At 41.0% G+C, this 20,627-nt stretch overlaps 1 protein-coding gene across 1 annotated transcript in view; it reads right to left on the reverse strand.

Annotated features, from left to right (window-relative positions):
- The window catches only part of LOC144817709 (long-chain-fatty-acid--CoA ligase ACSBG2-like), a 443,613-nt gene that overhangs the window by 95,001 nt on the left and 327,985 nt on the right, over positions 1–20,627 (reverse strand). Inside the window, exon 10 of the mRNA XM_078674471.1 lies at positions 5,750–5,983. Coding sequence (XP_078530597.1) covers positions 5,750–5,983 — 234 coding nt within the window. The remainder of the gene's footprint in view (positions 1–5,749; positions 5,984–20,627) is intronic.

Raw genomic sequence — 20,627 nt, forward strand, 5'->3', positions numbered from 1 at the left:
TCAGGTAACTCCCCAGATCTCACGCCTCCCCCGTCACAATCTCTGTGTGACGCTCTTGCATCTTTTTTCTACACCAAAGTAGATGACATCTACCAAGCATTTTCTTCTAAATCACTTCCGGTCTCCACATCTTCCGTCACCTCCTCCTTAGCTAATGTCTTTCCGTGTTTTCAACCAGTTACCCAGGAGCAAATAAAAAACACACTTCTGACCATTAAATCAGGTTCACCCCTTGACCCCTGCCCCCTATCTGTCCTCAGACCAGCTTTAGAAGTTATCTTACCGGCTCTCACACAGGTCTGCAATCTGATACTGCGGTCAGGCCAATACCCTAATTCGCTCAAAAACACGCTACTAAAGCCTCTGTTAAAAAAACCTTCGCTCGATAAAAATGAGCTGAAAAATTACCGACCAATTGCCAGCTTACCGTTCATTGCAAAGACCATCGAAAAGATCATGAACACCCAGATCTCTGAGTTCATCGAGGTTTACCAGCTCCTGGACGATACGCAGTTTGGGTTCCGAAAATTTCACGGGACCGAGACCGCCCTGATCAAAGCCGCTGATGACATCAGGGATATTAGGGACCAAGGTGGCACTGCCATATTGGTTCTGCTAGACCTATCAGCGGCTTTTGACACGGTCGACCACAACATCTTGGTCGACCGTGTCCAAGGATTTGGCATCTGTCACTCCGCCAAAAACTTAATAGCCTCCTTCCTTGCTAATAGAACGCAGGCGGTCATCCTAGGACCCTTTCAATCAGCACAACTCTCCGCCCCCTGTGGTGTTCCTCAAGGTTCATCCCTTAGTCCGACACTTTTTAACATCTATGTGTCGGACCTAGCTAAGACCATCAAAGCTCATGGGATGAGCCTTACCTCGTACGTCGACGACACCCAACTAGTGTTGGCGATCAAGGGTGACGGAGAGCAAGTAGCTGAAAAATTTAAGAAAGGGCTCCTAGATATAGGAGACTGGATGGAAACAAATTGCTTAAAGCTAAACTCAGAGAAAACTGAGGTGCTTATTTTCGGTCCATTGTCCCCAGCCTGGTCCACCAGTTGGTGGCCAGAGACCTTTGGCACCCCTCCCACACCGACCTCGAAGGTCAGGAATTTGGGGGTTATTTTCGATGATGGACTGAAGTTCATGGATCATGCCAATAAGACAGCATCCACAGCGCACCTAAAACTAAAAATGATTCGCAAAATTCGTCCTTTTCTTCCCGAATCTGCGATTAAGACACTGGTTTCGGCTCTTGTCCTCTCATCCCTGGATTATTGTAACGGTTTATTTCTCAATGCGCAATCTCGAGTCACCACAAAACTTCAAACTATACAGAATGCAGCAGCCCGTCTCATTACCGGCAAAACAAAGTTCGAACCTATTGCCCAAAACATAAAAGACCTTCACTGGCTGACTGTACAAAAAAGGATCCACTTCAAGGCTCTCTGTATAGTCTTCAAATCAGTTAATAATCAAGGACCGCATTTTTTAAGAGACAATCTTCAACTTTACAAACCGACAAGAGCTTTACGTTCAGCCACTCTTAATCAACTGTCTGTCCCACGCACTAAAACAGTGTCCTGGGGAGACCGTCGCTTTCTGGTGGCGGCCCCCAGACTCTGGAACACTTTGCCTCTTAACATCAGACGAAGTGCTACGCTGTATCAGTTTCGTAAACTCCTGAAAACCTGGCTCTTCTCTCACTAACCTTGCTCAACTGTCAATTCTGTTTATTCTCCTCTCCCACTTCCTTCAATAATGGTTTTTCAGCGCCTTGACGCCTAAGGGTATAAGCAGCGCTTTATAAGTGTCAAAAATAAATAAATAAATAAGAAGTCTATTAAAAAGTAAGTGTTGGTAAACCCCTAACTGCTTGCCACTCATCTCCCCCCTTTAGGAAATTGTCCAGAATGAAACAAGGATGGAGGATAGGACTATAGCCAGCCTTAATCTGTAACATAACTGACACATTCCATTATTAGTAATGGTTGTTAAAGAGGTTGAATGTTGTGAGAATGAAAGGTTGAGGAATATTAAGATGTATGGAGAAATGTCCATGGTACAGGGGGGGTGGGGAACAAAATGTAAAACCTTACAGTGAAATGTAATGCACTCCTCTGTGTTGTTGTAAATTCAGATCTTAAAATGCACTGTCTGATGTTGTCATTGATAGTTTTAAATATTAAATGGGGATATAAAGTATTGCGGTAGATCGTATGTTATCACTAAGAGACTGAGTTCATTGATTATAAGATAAAATGTCTTTGACTGAATTAATTGATGCCTAGTTTCTATTGTAGCTGATTTTTGTTTTCTCTCTTGTATAGATACAAACTGTAAAGTGACCCCATATCGAATTGCATCCTGAGGAAGGTGGCATTGTGTATATTTCTAAGCCACCGAAACGCGTTGACGTTGTAAATAATTCAAAAAAGCCTAGGAACATTTAGATAAAAAAAAGTTTTTTTACTAAAAGTTCCACACCGACCTCATATGGCAATTGGATCAAATCGATGATCAAATAGATAAAAATACCTGTTTTTTAACTGGGGGTCTAGCATGTTTTTTAATGTTCTTTTAATAGTTTTTTTTACTGTGTTATTTGATGTCAAGATTTTTTGAGATGTATAAATTTGAGAAAAATGTTTCTATATATTGATTGCATACATACTTTCGACACATTTACAGAAATTTTAAAAAAGAGAGATCATTTACATTAATAAAACAGTATAAGCATTACATTTCAGTCTGTGGGTATACTTGGAATCTGAATCTACATATTCAGTAAAGTGGTATGAATCAGTTGTATGGTGAGGTTGATTAGGAAAGTATGTAAAGTGACTGAGTGAAAGTAGGTAATGTTTTTTCTAGGGAAATTCTAATTTGCTCAGTTGTCTAAAGAACCCTGTTCCTTGGATCAAGTTGGGTTAACTCTCTCTTATTTCACCTGATTTGCACTCTGCCAGGTTTCTGCTTTACCTGGAAGGACTGCTTTGGGGCCTAGAACCTGCCTTGAACCATCAGAGTCCAGACCTTCTGTTAAGCCCTGTATCTACATCTGCATCCAGGACCACCAGATATGACTCCATGGTCTACTTGAGAGCCACAGGGACATAACAAGCTCCCATCATCTTGACACCACACCTGGTCCTAGCCTGAGTGTGTTCTGCACCTCCAAGAAGTGTGCCACTAGGCATGGACCCTTAGTTGAGGTGGTAAAGGTGCCCAGATGGCCAATTTCCAAAATAGAGGACTCAGACAAAATGTGGCTAAAAATTGGTCTGAAAACTAGGAGGAAGCTGGGACCAACCAGCTCACCTATCACCCATCGCCAACCAGATTGACTTTGAAACGTTTTCTGATTCGTTCTTCTCTGTAGCAGCAAATCAATTTCAGTAGTCCTTCAGTAATGAGTTTTCCAACCTCATGGAACTGTCTTCGGCTCAAGCCCTCCGCTTCATCTCACTGGAGTGTTGTGACTTCCATTTAAGAGACTATGGGGCATATTATCAAGAACAGCATTAAAATTATCGCTGGTTTAGCTGCAGAAAACTGCAGATAAAGCGGCGATAATAGGCTTGATTATATGCCCTGGTGAATTCCAATAGAAGCCCATGTTCACACCAGAACATGGACTTCTATTGGAAATTCTCATGGGCATATTATCAAGCCCATTATCGCTGCTTTAGCTCCAGTTTTCTGCTGCTAAACTAGCGATAATTATGAACGCCGTTCTTGATAATATGCCCCTTAGTTCAGACATAGAAATTTTCACTGAGGCTTCGGCCCAAGGCCGTCGGTGGGGGTAAAATGTAAATTGATACTTGTATAGTGCATTACTCACCCGCAAGGGTCTCAAGGCGCTTGTACGAATAATGCTGTGGAACCCATCCTGGCTTTCCCTGTGAGGTGTCCACTCCTGGGCACCCCCAAGGTGGAGGCCAGGCATCCTTAGCATTGTGCGGGCCGTTGTGGAGATTAAGCAAGCTATTGCCCAGAGTTGCAGAGTGGGACTTCATGATTGGAATAGGCACCGAGGCGAGAATTATCAGGTCCGTGGAATGTTTGAGCTCAAGACCTGCCAAGGCGGGGAATTGAATCCTGGTCCCGGGCTAGACCTCTGCATCAGGGTCTGCCGCTCTAACCATTGAGCCACACTTCTCCACACTTCTCCACTCATTGAACCACACTTCTCCACTGGTGAGGGTTGGTGAGGGTTGGGGCAGTGCAGAAGTCTTGGTCATCAAAGTTGTCGTAGAGCGTCTTGATCTTGAGGTGAAAGAAGGAGCTGAGTCTGTAGCAGAGGTCTTGGGAGGGGGACGTCAGTTGGTTTGCTGTTGGGTTTGGCAAATTTCTGTATTATGGCAAAGAGTTCCTTGGAGTTGTGGGTGTTGGAGAGGATTCCGTTTTGGAGGAAGTTCTTCTTTGTGGATTTCATAATTTGGTGGTGTGCGGTGGTGGCTCTTTGTAGGCAGTGCGCACTATGGAGTTATGCTGTTTTTCCACATCTTCTCTAGTCATCTCCAGGAGTGCTTGCATTCTCGGAGGTCTGCGGTATACCAGTTGGCTTTCTTGTTGTGTTGTCTTGTGGTTTCCTGGGGGAGGCGAGTGTGTAGTAGTGCAATTGGCAATCCATTGATGGAGGTTGCTTGCTGTGGTGTTGGCGTCTGTTGTAGTTGGGGGTGGTGTGCAGGTGAGGGCAGAGATGAGGTGTTCTTCAGAGACTTTGTTCCATATTCAGTGTGGGAGGTGGCATGCGTGCTTGTGTGCGGTCGGTTTACTAAAGGAGAAATGAATGCAGTGGTGGTCAGTCAAGAACAGATCTGTGGTGTGGCAGAAGAAGATGCTGTTTTTTCCTGCAAAGATGGGGTCAAGTATTTCACCTGCTGTGTGAGTGGGGATGGAGACAAGAAGCTTCAGCTCTATGTTGGTGAGGTTCTCTAGGAGAGTGGTGGTGTTGGGGTCATTGTGGTTGTCATGGTGGAAGTTCAGTAGTATGTAGTCTTTGGAGGCGAGGGCATGGGGTGCGATGAGGTCGGCGATGATGTTGGTGAATGGAGCGTGGGGCCAGGCAGTCTGTAGACGAGGGAGTTGGTCTGGATCTGGTAGTGGATAGTGGATGTGTTCCATGGGGGGGGGCGAGGTGTTGTCTGGGTCGGTGTTTGGCAATCGGTGGGAGCTTTTGTGAATGATGGCAAGGCCTCCTCCTTGGTAGGTGGGGTGGTCTTCTCCCAGGATTTAGAATCTGTCAGGGATGGCGGTTGTGATGTCAGATGCTGAGCTGGTCTTGGTCCAGCTCTCTGTGAGGAAGGTGACGTTGGGTGTGTGAGTGTTGAGGAGGTTCCAGTATTCAATGGCATGTCTGTGCAGGGAGCATACGTTAAGGATGATGAAGTTCAGTGGTTTGTGTGCGCTGACATATGGTCAGCCTGGGCCTACTGCTGGGGTACGGAGGTGGGTGAAGATGTGGTGGCAGTGACGGCAGGAGAACGGGCCTTGGGTGCTTCTTGGCATAGAGAGCTGGCAGTTGCTGCATCCAGGGTTGGAGCATGGAGGATGCTGGGATCGTATCTGCGGGGGTCAGGGTACCAGGGTGTACAGTATATCTGTGTCTTTCATAACCAACACCAGTAGACCATAGTAAAGCCATATGATAACCATATAATGTAAGCCATGGAGTTCTCAAAATGTTGTCTATTGGGTAATTTGATGGCTGTGTATATTAGCAGAATTCACTGACCTTGTGATGCGTAAGTTGCTTTGTGAAGGCAACATATATGGTCCCATAGTCTCAGTCAAACCATAGACGTTCATAAGATAAAGGTTAAAGCCCATGAAGTAGTCCAATGTCTCTTTCTTGATGGGGGCTGCTCCTGTGTGCAAGCGGGTGCATCGATCAAGTCCCAGGCCAGCTTTGATGGTCTGGAGACTGGGAGAGTCAGCGTACAAAGACTGGATGGGCGTGGAGACATTACTGTAATGGAGACAGAAGAAATAATTGATGATAACCAGATGACAGAAAGATTTCAACGAATGAAGCCAAAGTGAGCAAAAAAAATGTAAGTGTAACCAATGACAAGAACAGAGAGGAAGTATAAATCAATAAAACGAAAGGATAGCAGAAAAACAAGGAAACAGACAATGCATTAATACAAATTACATTTTATTGCACAAGAAATTATTGAAGAATATTGAATTCCTCCTTCAGCTCAGTAGGATCTTGTTAATCCTGGTAAATAAGATTGTGCAGGGCTGAATATGTACTCCAGGTACCAAATCACAAAGCAGTTTTCGATTGGAGCTATTTGAGGCACTTAGTGGTAGATAAAGGAGTGTCTGCTCTAAACTCCTTTCATCACCAAAAACAGGATTTAAAGATGTTAGTGTGTGCCACGGACGTTTTTACCCACTGTATGTGTGGCATTTTCTTGTAGATATGATGTGTTCTCTTGTTTCTATGTGTTGGTGTGCTTTTTGTACTGCATTATTTCAGTGGGATTTTGTTGTCTTGTACTGCATTCTGCTTTGACTGTTGTGTGTTGTTGATTTGCCCTGTTTTGGTTTATTTGTGCTGTTTTGTTACTTTGTGTATGTTATTGTGTGACGTTCTGTTGTTTACTGCAGATATGTCAACAAATGATACTAGGTTTTCCATCCACATGGCTTGTAAGTCCATTTGTCAAGCAGTAATGTATCACTGTCTAAGGTGGTAAAACATCTGTGCCTCAGCCCTCAACTAAACATGGCCTTGCGCTCTGACTTTGCTAACTAGACTTCTGCTGCTGTGCAACCATTATACTTTTAGGGTGGCAATGCCAGTTCAGTTTTTGGTGGCCAGGTTTTGGGGTGCTTGAACATTTCTTGGGATTTGTGGCCTTGTCAGATGCCTTTTGTGTGACATCTGTGATGTGACCCCCTTTAGACCTCTGCACCTTCATCTGTTTGCATTCTGGATGCACTGAACCCTTATATCCGGAACATGTTTCCATTGTCCATGGCATGTAAACATAAGCGAATGAACAGTCCCAGTGTTTTCTGAGGATAGTCCATAGCTCATAAGCCTGTCCCAGCAGCAGCCGGTTCACTTCACATCTGTGCTACTGAAGCTGCAGAGGATTCAGTCCATAGCAGCCAAATAGGTGTTAAATAGTCAGTGCAGGTCCTCAACGACTTTAGCTTTAAAGGACCTTCACTGGTTACCCATCAATGAGATAATCCAATTCAAATCCCTCTGTATTGTGTTTAGAGCAGTACATAGTTTGGGTCCAATGTCCATGCAGGAGAAATTCACCTGGTACACTCCTGGGCAAAATCTCCGTTCTTCTAGTGCAAATCTGGTAACCACCACTAGATTCAAGAAGACCAGGATGTGTGGCAGAGCATTCGGTGTAGCAGCCTCACGACTTTGGAATGATCTTCCCTTTAACATCAGACAAATTAAATCTCTGCTTCCATGTAGGAAACGCTTAAAGACTTGACTCTTCCCTAGGGATGAGTAAAACGAGCTCCCCTAAACCGGCGAATAGGTTACCTGTTTTGCCCATTGACAACTAGGTAAGTCGCAGCTTTGGGATACCCATAAGGTGTCAGTTTTTGCGCCATATCGGTTTATGTTACATTACATTACTTGCATTATTGTGCATTAATTTTTTTTTTTCAAATATCTTCACAGCATTTTAAAGGAGAAATACAATAGTAATACATTCACTATACACCAATAGATAGTGAGATCTAAATATCATAGCTCAGTAAAAAGAATTCATAAGACAATTTATTTGACTGGGTTAAAAAGGGTGGTAAACATATCATTAATTAGAAATGGCATGTAAATAGGTATCATGGCATATACTAAATGTTAAAAAGTTCATGAATTACTACTATAAATCACAGAAAAATAAAATAAGCAAAACAACTGCATACATCAAGATAAAGAAAAAAGAAACAGCATATATTAGTTGTATTGTTTAATAGATAAAAACAGTCAGCCAAGGAAAAATGAAAAAGAAGAAAAAGGAAAAGAATGAGAAATAGGACAGAAAAGGGAAAGGAAGGAAACAAAGAGATGAGAGGGGACATCTGTTCCAATGGGAGAAAATAAACTAATAAAGGGCATCAAAAGGATATTGAGCTATCAATCCCTGAGAAGACTAATCCACATAATTATCCAAAGACCGCCAAGACTCACTGGAGATGAAAGGTGAACAATGTTTAATCTTGACAAAAGTATGAGCTCCACGTAGATATGAGACCCATGCCCATCAAGTATATTAAGATAGAGAATAAAAAGATTTCCTTTCTGTTAAAATCATTTTACCAGCTATAGATAAAAGTAGATCTAATAATTCCAGATCCGAATTGTCAAGGGGTAAATGCATAACTGCAGCCCATGGACCCAATAGGTAAAAAAGTTCTATATGTGAATAAAAAATCAATGATAAATGCATCTGTATCGAGTCCCAGAAGGAATTTAGATACCAAGGAGTAGATGTATCAACATACCCTTTTGCAATTTCTAAATAGCGATTTTTAATGAATCGCTATTTAGAAATCGCAAAATGGGATGTATGTAGAAATCGCTATTTTTTAGCGATTTCTTCTTCGTCCTTATTTGCGAATTCACAATTTGCGAATTCGCAATTATGGAATAATTTCCCATTCATTCCTATGGGCCAGGGGCCCATAGGAATGATTGTGAAATAATTCTCAATTTGCGATTCGCAATTTGCGAATCGCAAATTGAGAATAATTTCAAGGGTGCAGGGGTGTCTCAAGAACACCCTGCTGCACCCCTGAAATTTACATGTGTGTGCATATGGCGCACATACATGCCCTATGGGCATGTATATGCGTCACATGCCACCTTCACAAATGCCAAATTGTAAATTTTTTAAAGAATTTGCAAATTACCACCAACTACAAGTTGGTGGTAATTTGCGATTTCCTAACCTAAATTCGCAATTCCAAAATGCTACATACATAGCATTTAAGGAATCGCAAAATTGCGATTCCTTAAATGCTTAAGCAAATTAAGGAATCGCAAATTTTTGCGATTCCTTATTTTGCGATTTTTTGTTACATGTCAAAACATGCAAAAAGACCATTTGCGAATCGCAAACGGCTTGATACATCTATCCTCCAAGTATCTTGTGAAATGTGTTAAAAAGAGTCATCTGCAAAATGGTTAGCCCATTTATCATAAGTAATTGTAGGTTGTGAAGGGAGTGGCGCGGGTAAGAATTCATAAATTTTGGACGCAGTATGACCAGGACGTAACAATATAGAAAGGAGTGAAACATTACCTGAATCCGTAGACAGGGCTATTTTAGCAAGTTTAACCTTTATCATTAACCGCATGCGCGCTAGCGGTTTTCCCGCTGCGCGCTGCATTTTTGTAAATACCGCATTACATGACGAGCTCAGCTCGTCATGAGCGTACGAGCGTCATCCCTCATGACGAGCTGAGCTCGTCATGAGCGTGGAAGGGGTTAAGAAAGAATAAAAGTGAAGTGAAGTAGTGTGGCTCACTGGTTAGAGGCGGCAGACCCGAGAGCAGAGGACGGCCCGGGACCAGGGTTCGATTCCCAGCGCGGCAGGTTTCTGGACCAGGGTCAGCGGACTCGATAATTCTCTCGCCTCGGTGCCCACTCTGATCAGCGTTCACACTCGGCAACTCTGGGCATTAGCTTGCCTCATCTTCACTAACGGCCCCACCAGACCGCCGGGGATGCCTGGTCTCACCCTGGAGATACCCATTAAGGGACCATCTCTCAGGGAAACCAGGAAGGGTTTCGCAGCGGTCGAAGCGCCTTGGGACCCTACGGGTAAGTAGTGCGCTATATAAATGCCTATACATTTACATTTACATTTACAAAGTCCATGTTACTAAGATGATTTTTCTTGGCTAGGAAAGAAAAGGGAAGAGGATCATGATTAGCATCGTACAGATTCTTCACCAATCTAATACCTTTGGATGCCCACAAAGAAGCTATGTTCCGGTTAATATCAGTAGAAAGTTTAGGATTATGCCATAAAGAAGACCACCTTGATTTATGCATTGGTATAGATATTTTCTAATCAACATATTTTAATGCATTAATTGTGTCTAATATAATATGCTGAGAATGGTATAAATTAAGGCTACATGCTGTGAGGAGAGAGGGGGTGGAGAAAGGATTGCAAATTTCCTTTTCAATATGAATCCAAGGAGGTACTAGATGAAAATCCTGAAAGAACCAGAGGGCCCACTGAAATGCAAGAAAGAAGATCTGAAATCAATTCCAATCTGGAAGACTACAGATCCCCAACTCAGAAGGTTTCATGAGGAATTTAAAGGCAATTCTTGCTCTTTCATCACTCCACAAAAATTTTGAAGAGATTCAGTCAAGTTCATGACAGAAGGCAGAAGAAAGCTTTATAGGTAACATGGAGGATAAAAAATGAATAATCGGTGCAATCATCATTTTGAGAGTTTGCAATCTTCCCCACCATTAAATATATTTAAGTGACCAGGGAGATAAAATATCTTTGACTTTAGATAAGATTTGTGATTCATTAAAGGGGATAGTATCTGATAAGTTCTTTCAGAACCAAATTCCTAAGTATTTAATATGAGTCGATTGCCTTTTAAAACCAGAATCACCCATGTGAGCAGGAAAACACAAAGCATCTAGAGTGAACATTTCCGTCTTATCTTTATTTAGAGTGTACACAGAGAAGAATGAAAAATCACTTATGATATTAGCTCTAACGGGGATTGCTGTTGCAATATCTTCTGAAAAGATATGGACGTCATCTGCATATGCGGTCATTTTAAGTGTTCATGAACCAAATTGAAACCCCTTAATACCCTGATTCAAATAGAGTAGCTGAAGAAGCAAATCTATAGAAAGGAGAAAAAGAAGGGGAGAAAGAGGGAACCCTTGTCGAAGATTAAAAAAAGAAGATGTAGCAGCAATAATTCTGAAAAGCGCTCTTGCTTGCGCATAAAGAGACATGATCAGTTTAATAAAAGAATCAGCAAGATTATGAGAATCTAGTACTGCTTGTCAAAAAGGCCAAGAAACTTTATCAAAAGCCTTTTCGGCGTCAACGGCGATCACCATCGCAGGCAATACTGAAAGTTTTGCTTTTTCCAATATATTGCAAACGGTCCCAATGTTGTCTCTGGCAAGTCTCCCTTTTACAAAGTCCATCTGGGAAGCATGTATGAGATTGTGAATGTGGCCTTCCAAGCATTTGGCTAAGATGTTGGCAAAGATTTTAGCTTCCATATTTAATAATGGAATTGGATGATAAGTTTTAGGATCAGCATGATCTTTACCATCTTTTGGTATAACAACAATAGTAGCTTCAGCAGCCGTGCCAGAAAAATTACCAGAAACAAAAACCCTCTTAAGATATTTAATAATTGAGGGAGTAAAAGTTTTTATAAAAAGCGATAGGAAAACCATCTGGTCCTGGAGCTTTCCCAAACGAGTAGCCTTAATAGCCTGGAAAATTTCCTCAGTATCTATTGGTTTCCCTAATTCAATTATGTCAGCATGGGGAATAGTATTGATAGGAATTGATTGAAGAAACTGTTGACAGGTAGCCTTGGTTGATTGGTTATTAGGAGTGTATAATGTTTCATCAAAACACAAAAGACCCCAAGAATTTCTTGGGTATGGAATTTCCTTGAACCATCTTTATCATTAAGATGAGATATACGAGTCATATTAACATTTGTATTTTGATATTTTAACATGGCAGCCAAGAGCATACCAGCTATATAACGCAACAATAAATCACAACATGTTTGTGCATGTACACCAATATAAGCTCTTTTAGTGACTATGGAATTAAAAGAGTATTTCAAGTTAATATCCTGTAGAAGTGATTTATCGTTTGCACGTCTAAATAATTCTTCTTTACATTTAATCTCATCTCCTATAGATTGAAGAGATTTTCTAATATCACTATTACTTTTGTCCACTTTTTTTAATAACATGGCACCGTATAGGACATTTAAATATATCCCACAAAATAACTGGTGAGTCTACTGAATGTTTGTTATCTTTAAAGAAATTATCAATGTCCACACTAATATCTCTAACTTCAGCATTAGCTTCCAAAATTTCTGTATTAAGATGAACGTTACGAGGGCTCCTCGTATCTGTGGGATTAAGAATAGTTAAAGACATCCCTGCCTGATCAGAAACAACTATTGGATGAATAATAACATTTATAGTTTGTTTCAAAAGAGAGGCATCTACGAAAAGATAATCAATACGGGAAAAGCTTGAATGTGGTGAGGAGAAAAATGTGAAATCACTACCCGTAGGATTATGCAATCTCCACGCACATGTTTAGTAAGTGTTTATGTGGTCTAGGGGGACGAAATCTAAACGCAGAGTGTCTATCTAGAATTGGATAAAAGGGAAGATCCAAATCCCCAACAACAATTTTTCTAGAATTCTGTGGAATATCCAAAAGTTTTTGTTGAATGTTACGCCAAAAAAGAGGGTCATCAATATTAGGAGCATATCAATTCATAACATATAGATCTTCTGAGCCATTAGTCAAGCGACTAAGTGAGTTAACATCTACCATTGGTGTCATGCTCAATTGCAAAAGTAGATAAACCAGAACCTTTGGAAATAAGGTTAACTACCCTATTGCTTTCCCAGAGGCCTCAGAACAAGTAACATCAATAATCTAATCCTTCCTCATAAGCAAAGCCTCTTTAAACACTATCTTCGTCTCTTGAAGTGAAACCACATCACCAGATAAACTTTTGCAGTAGTCTAAAATGTTGTTCCTTTTAACTGGATGACTCAATCCTGAACATTAAGTGAAACTATGTATACACAAAAATTGTGGGTTTGTGGGTTTGCTTACAAATGAACCGCACTTCTTCAAGGTAGTGCCAGTTGTGCTTTTGAAATATGATAGCATTCACGGCAACCAAGGCCAGGGTGCTTACAGGGTATAAGACACCTACCCACCAAGGTGTCAATAAGTCCTTGGATTCAGCCGAATCCAGGTCACATGTAAAAGTACAGAATACCCAAGCTACACCAAAGTTGATATTTTCACATAGGAGGGCGTATATATGTTATACAAGACATGATGGCTGTAGTGGGGTGGGCTGTGTGAGCAGCTTAGCTCTCTGCTCCGAGTGCCCTGGTGGAAGAACGCTCTGAATTTAGCTGAATCTACATGATTTTACCGGCTTTCCTCGGCTGTCTTCATGTGAATTTACGTGCTCAACATTGTTTGAGAAGCAGGCAGCTAGAAACCAAAATATGAATGGCAATGAAAATTATGAAAACGGTGATGAGCTGACTCAAATTATAAGTACAAACACTATTGATGGTGGAGCATTACATTCAGGACTAAGAGATTTAGCCTCTGGGGGCAGCTGCATTATGGGAAATCGAGTTCTCCCAGAACCCAGTGATGGTATAATGCCGGACCCTAATTCAGACGCGATGCCACAAGAAATTACAATTCCTGGGCATACTGACAAATTACAGGCATTGGCTCCAGAGTCATCAGAGGCAGTTGAAAATGTATTTTCTTTATCTGATCCCTCCTCAGACGAGACCATGAATTTCAGCAAAGATTGGGGAGACTACAGTGAAGATAACAGTCCTGTTGAAGTAGGACTGGAGTCAAGACTTAACGTAATGTCTCCACATTCAAATGCTTCTACTGTTAAAAGGCGAAAAAAAAGAGGCTTGCAGCGTGCGGCCATCGAGGCACGTACTGAGATATCTGATGGGCCTGAAATATCCGTTGCGGAATCAGGGGGAGAAGTGGGTCCAAAAACTGGATCCAAAGTCGGAGAAGAAATTGATAAGGAGGATGCTCCACTGAATCCTAAAGAAATAACTTTAAATACTATTTATACCAATATGATGAGTCATCGTGCAGAAAGTAAGTCAGAAAATCTGCGCACTCAGGCAACCTGCGCAAAAGTCAAAAATGCTGTGCGGCGGGCCATTAAACTTTGCACTGAAACCGCGAGTGTCCGATGCTGAGGCAAGAATTTTGGTATTGGAGGAAGAAGCAGTGTCACAAAAACGTGAGCTTGAGAATGTCAAAGCGCACAAAAATGATATATTTTTTTAATGTTCTTGGTTGGACAAACAGGCGCGTCGGAATAATTTACGTTTTCTCGGAATTCCCGAAAAGAAGGAAGGGGTCGACGTAAGAAGATTTATCATCGAACTTCTAACAGAAGCATTCCCCGAACTGTCATCATGGGATTGGTCAAAAGAAGTGCAAAGAGCGAACAGATTCCCGTTTATTACCAGGAAGCGAGGAGGAATATCCTAGGGCTATACTAGTCTGTTTCAATAACTTTCTTTCAAGGGAAGAAATTTATAGTTTAGCCCGTCCCGATAAAAAAGCTATGGCTAAGAATTGTTCATTTTTCCTACGACCTGACTTCTGCCAGGCTAGTCTCCTAGCGCTGGCACTTAAGGCAACTAATACCAGAATTTCAAAAAAAGGGGGCCTCTGTATTCTTGCAGAATCCAGCTAAATTAAAAATTGTGGTTAATACAGCATGTGTTTCCAGGTTTGAGTGTTGTTCGAGTAGGATTAATTAATCCAGGCTTGGTTTTAACTTTATGTTACCATGAATAAAAAAATTAAAATATGTACACAACATTAATGGCCTGAATGACCCAAAGAAGATTGGGATTTTGTGCAAACTAATTCAATTTTTACGAATTGACATTTTGTGTTTACAAGAGACGCATATCTCTTGGGGTAAGCGGAATATGCTGCACAGATTGGGGCTTAATCTTTTAGTTTGTTCCAAGCAGACAGGGGTAAAAAGAGGTATTGCGATACTCATGAGACAAGGGGTTGGAAAATGTGTTAGAACTTTAGCTGAAAAATGGGGGCGATGGGGACTAGTGGAAATAATTATAGCGGGTAATACATTTTCATTATGTTGTTTATATGGTCCAAATTTGGATGACAATGAGTTGTTTGATACAGTTAATTTAGAATTAGCCTCATGGCTCCAACCCCTCATTCTCTGTGGAGATTTAAATATCCATGTGGAAGCTGAATGCAATATTCGGTCACCAGGGAGGTATAAAGGACGGAAAGTCAGGATGTTCAGTGCTTTGCGAACTTTAGTATTAGACAATGGGCTATTTGATGCTTGGAATAGACATCAACCTACTGACCCTGGTTACACCTTTTTTTTATCACCACATCGGAAGTTTGTTCGATTAGATTATTTTTTTATCTCATCCTTTTTTCTGGAGAAGTTTAATATCGATATTATGCCTCAAGTAGTCTCAGATCATAACCCCATTATACTAGAAATATCGCTGCCTCTTCAGAGCTTTAATCCAAATCATTCATGGTCATTTAAAGGAGTCTTCTTTTAGATGCAAACTATTTGTTACACATGTCTAAAATCATCCAAGATTTTTTTTAACGAAACAATGGCACAGCCTCAATTTAAACCGTTTGGGATACTTTTAAATCTATCATAAGGGGGGAAACCATTAGCTATTCTAATTTCCGGCGTAGGAAAATCAACGATGAATTTACTCATAAATCCGATAAAGTCAGGAAGGCAGAATTGAATTTAGCCACTAATATTAGGTGTGGTCAAGGTATTGAGGAAGCTCAACACCTCTTAACCATTGAACGGGCTGTTTTATATGCCTATCTGGCTGATCAGGTCGCCATTAAGTATAAACAACATATGGCAGAATGCTACGAATTTAATGACCAGACTGGCAAAATCCTAGCTCAAAGGCTAAGACAAAAAGCCGTTAGGAATGATATAACTAAAATTGTTGATCTAGAAGGCATACCTCAATAAACCCAAGCCGGGATATTAAAGGCGTTCAATGTTTTTTATAAAGTATTATATAATAAATCGGATAATGTTAGCACCATACATAGGGATCCATTGGATTATTTGACTAATATTGATAACTCTCCGATTGAACACTGATGGGTGCCCCAATTACCTGGGATGAAATTGAAGCTGCCATATTGGGGTTAGCTTCAGTTAAAGCGATGGGGCCAGATATGATCCCCCTGGAATTCTACTGTGCCTTTCGAAATATGCTCAAACCTGAGCTACTTAAGATTTTCCAACAAGCCTTTAAAGGACATCCACCAATATCCTGGTCTATGGCCACTATAGTGATTTTTCAAGAAGAAAGGGAAGAATGGGGAGGAACTAGGATCTTATCGGCCAATATCCCTTATAACATCAGACAGTAAAATCTTCTCCAAAATATTAGCTAACAGATTGGAAGATATAATGCTGAAGGTTGTCTCCTAAATCCAACACGGTTTTATTAAAAAACGGGACACTACCGATCAAGTTAAGCGGATCATTACCTTATTAGATTGGGCACAGGCCATGGGATCCCCAGTCGGCTTAGTTCTGCTTGACGCGGAAAAAGCTTTCGACTGGGTTGACTGGGGGTTGCTGTGGTCTGTCTTGGCCTGGAAAGGGTTCCCCAGAGAATTTATCTGTGCTGTGCAGGCATTGTACACCAATCCCCAAGCAGTCATTCGGGTAGCTAATGTTACATCTGACCCTTTTCAGATCACAAGGGGGACGAGGCAAGGATGTCCTTCCTCCCCCTTGTTGTTCGCGCTATATATCGAACCTTATCTAAATAGATTAATAAAAGAAAATGGGATCCCTCCGGTAGTATTACATCAATTAGCCTACAAGGTATTCGCTTATGTGGATGATGTTGCGATTATTACTATGGATGTCGCTTCTGCCCTACCAAAAATTAAAGAACTTGCTCAAGAATTTGGGGAACAATCCGGATATAAATTAAGCATCACAAAAACCCAGGTAATTCATTCGGATGTAGGCAGACCTGATGGTATAGTATTTGCTTCCACAGCCTCCCATCTTGGTGTGACAATTTCAGCTAAAGTGGAAGACATTGTTAGGCTGAATACAGATGCACTATTGTTTTCCGTCAATCGAACTCTCGAGAGGTTGAATAAGTTACACATTATCTTTATATGGCTGCACAAACGCTGTTAAAATGATTATATTCCCAACATTTTTGTATTTATTTCGTACTATACCACTCTTGTTCCCTTCTGTTTTTTTTAATAAGATAGACAGAACTGTATCCAGGTTCTTATGGGGCTTCCGGAGAGCTATAAGATCTCTTAGATGGTGTGTAATGTCCAAATAAAAAGGAGGGCGAGGGTTCCCCAATTTTCATTTATATAATTGGGCAATTTTTCTAAAAACTATGGGTATTCTAATTTTTCCGGATTTTAAGTTGGATGAAGCGCTACTTGGAGCTGAAGCTCGATTATGTTTGCTCAGGTTCACAGAACCGAGTTACTATAAAAAAACAAAGTTTAAAGTCTTGATCACGGCGTGGGAAATCTGGAAACAATTTAATAAAAAATGTTGCTTTTGTACAAAATGGAATTATTATACGCCTTTTCTGGGGAACCCTCGGCTTCCTGAAATTTTTAGGGATTCTGTCATGCAGAAATATCATAATCTTAAAATTTGCTCATTTGGTGACTTATATCAGAACGGGCAATTCGTACCATTTTCTTATTTACAAGAAAGATATAATCTCACAAGATGGGAATTTTTTTAAATATCTCCAAGTCCGTAGCTTCCTAGAGACTAAAAATGTTCCAAATGTCAGTTCTATGAGCAAAATGGAGGTACCAGAAAGCTGCAAGAGGAAAAGTAGAACCGGTACGATTTATCAATTAATGCTTAATAGAATCAAGGATGATCTTGAGGTTCACACTGCCAAATGTTCCAGACTCTTCGAAATAGAGCAAGTGGACATATCAAGGTCATTGAAAATGGCTAGTACTGTTTTGTTTAATGGGTCATTCAAAAGCCAACACTTTATGTCTGTTTTTGATTTATATTATACACCATCTAAGTTAGCGAAATGGCAAGCATTAAAAGGCACCAACTGCAGTCGCTGTGGACACACGGCTGCCGATTTAGTTCATATGCTACTTCTGTGCCCGAAATTAGCTCAGTTCATACTAGAAGTGCAAAATTTTTTAAATAATATAATGGAGTCATCACCAATACTATCCGCTGAATTAGTGATATTAGGAATTCAAGCTGAACAAACGGATACTATAACGATTGAAGAGGAAGGTTTTTTATTTATAGCTATGTCCTTTTATAGATATTGCATAACATCCCGATGGCTAGAAGCCCCACAGCTTTTTTGCATTGGCAATCCAAACTACTAAATATTTATCAGCTCGAAATTGCGCTATACTGACTTAAGGGCCGGAAAAAGAAGATGTTTGGACAAAAATGATGGGCACCCATTAGCAACTGGGTATAACTATTCAGTCTGGATTAAATTTTATGTATCCCAAATATTGTATATTTACATCCTTTTTTTGCTGTATTATCTTGTTTATATCCTTATTGTAATATTTTCGAGGATGCTTTTCTCTGTGATGAACTAGTCAATGCTGATACAAATTTGACTTTCTTGTTTTTTCTCCTTCTGTTCTTTTTCTCATTTTTCTTTGTACCAAATAATCATCCACTGCCATAAAATTTAATAAAAACATTAAAAAAAAAAGAACTTAGTCATTTTGTAATAGCTGGGCTCTAAGAGCGAAGAGAGAATCCCCTGAGCCCCTTCCCCTAAGCCCATCTCGAATATCGAAGGTCTAAGTGATGGTGGGAGTGGGGCGCGTGACCCAAAAAGTGGCTGGGCTAGATGTTGAAGAAGCGCAGCCCAATTATATACCAGCTAATTGGGAACTGCCCACCCGCCCCATCCAATGGCAAACTCATCACTTTAGCACCTCTGCGTGGAAGGCGATAACTCCACAAGAACCTATTGCAGCATCTTTCTGCCCTATTCAAACTAACCTGAGCAAATTCCAAAGGAATGGTCTTAAAAATATGCAAAAATTGGGGCAAAATCAACATTTTAAGTACGTTCCTTCTGCCAAATAAAGAGAGGTGCAAGTTGTCCAACCTGCGCAGAGTGGTATTAACGGTGTCTATTATAGGCAAAATATTCACTTCAGGTAACTGCTCTACTGCAGTCGTGATTTTAACGCCCAAATAGGTTGTACTTTGGACGACTGGCGCGTCTGAGGGTCCCATAGCAGATGACTGAATAACCTGGGTTTCCTGAACGTTGAGTTTGTACCCTGAAATACGGCCAAAACCTTCGGCCAGGCTCTTAATGGCAGATGAAACATTACTAGTTAAAATAATAGGATCATCTGCACACGCCAGAACTTTAAATTCAGTCAAATTGACCCAAACAGGTAAGATGTTAAGGGAGAGCTCTATTTTATTTATAAATAAGTCATTATAGAGGGCAAATAACAGGGGCAAACAGGGACAACACTGGCGTGTGCCCCTGTTAATATCAAACGGACAAGATTGCAAACCTGAAATAGACAGAGTTGCTTGCGGGGCAATATAAAGGGACTGTACAGCGTTTATGAAGTTAGGGAAAAACCCCTTCCATTGGAGTACTTTCCAGAGAAAGCCCCAATCACGCCTGTCAAGCGCCTTTTCGGCGTCCAACAGGATTGCGCCAAGGGGAGAATGAGTAACAGGCCGAATTGAGAAAAGCTATAACACGACGGACGTGGTCCCTGCCGGGAATGAATCCATGTTGGCGAATGGAGACTAAAGGGGATATCACCGTTACCAATCTAACTGCTAGTATCTTTGAGAAAAGCTTACTATCCATATTAATAAGCGAGATTGGGTGAAATGAAGCAGGATCCAGCTCCGGCTTATATTTTTTTTACAGTAAGATAATTGTTGTAAAACGCCAGGAGTCTGGAATCCTGCCCAATTAGTCATCTCTAAGGATTGTTAAAAGATCATCTCTAATCTCAGAGCGAAATGTACTGTAAAACTCTAAAGGAATAAAGTCAGGGCCCGCTGCTTTACCGCTAGCCAATGAGTTTAAGGCTGGATCTACTTCCTCCCATGCAAAGGGTGCTGAGAGGAACGCATTTTGGCGATCCGAGACTTTCAGGGTATTGAGCTCATCAATAAACGGGCAAAACTCAGATTCAACAGTATGAGCACTAACTTCCTCAGTATAAAGGGAAGAATAAAATTCGGAAAACACTTTCAGTACACCCTCAGAAGTATCCTGAATAGATCCCTGAGAATCTCAGATCCTGTTAATGCGATTAGCTTTAGCTAGACTCGCTGATGGAGACGCTTGGCCAGAACCCTGCCAGATCTTTCACCATACTCGAACATCGTCTAGCGATATTGTAGGTATTTGGCCGCAAGATCCTGGCCAAAAACTTAACCAGAGAGGCTTTCATAGGTGCAACCTGCAACTGTATATGAAGTATATCGGAACCCTCAGTAATCGCAGTTGTGAGCTGGACCTCTGCACATCGCAATTCATCAATACGCAACTTAGTTGTTTCCTTAATTTGTTTTTGGCGAAAGAATGAAAAGCTTTTAGTCTCCCAGCGCACTGCCGCCTTAATCGAATCCCAGACTATATTACTAGGAGTTGAGCCTCTATTAATATTCAAGAATTCGGTTACCCATGGTCTCATGTGGTCTAAATATGATGGTTCCAATAGAAGCTTCCTTTCAAAGGTCCAAGATCTAAAAG

The sequence above is a fragment of the Lissotriton helveticus genome, chromosome 2_1, assembly GCF_964261635.1.
Source record: "Lissotriton helveticus chromosome 2_1, aLisHel1.1, whole genome shotgun sequence".
Lineage (NCBI taxonomy): Eukaryota > Metazoa > Chordata > Amphibia > Caudata > Salamandridae > Lissotriton > Lissotriton helveticus.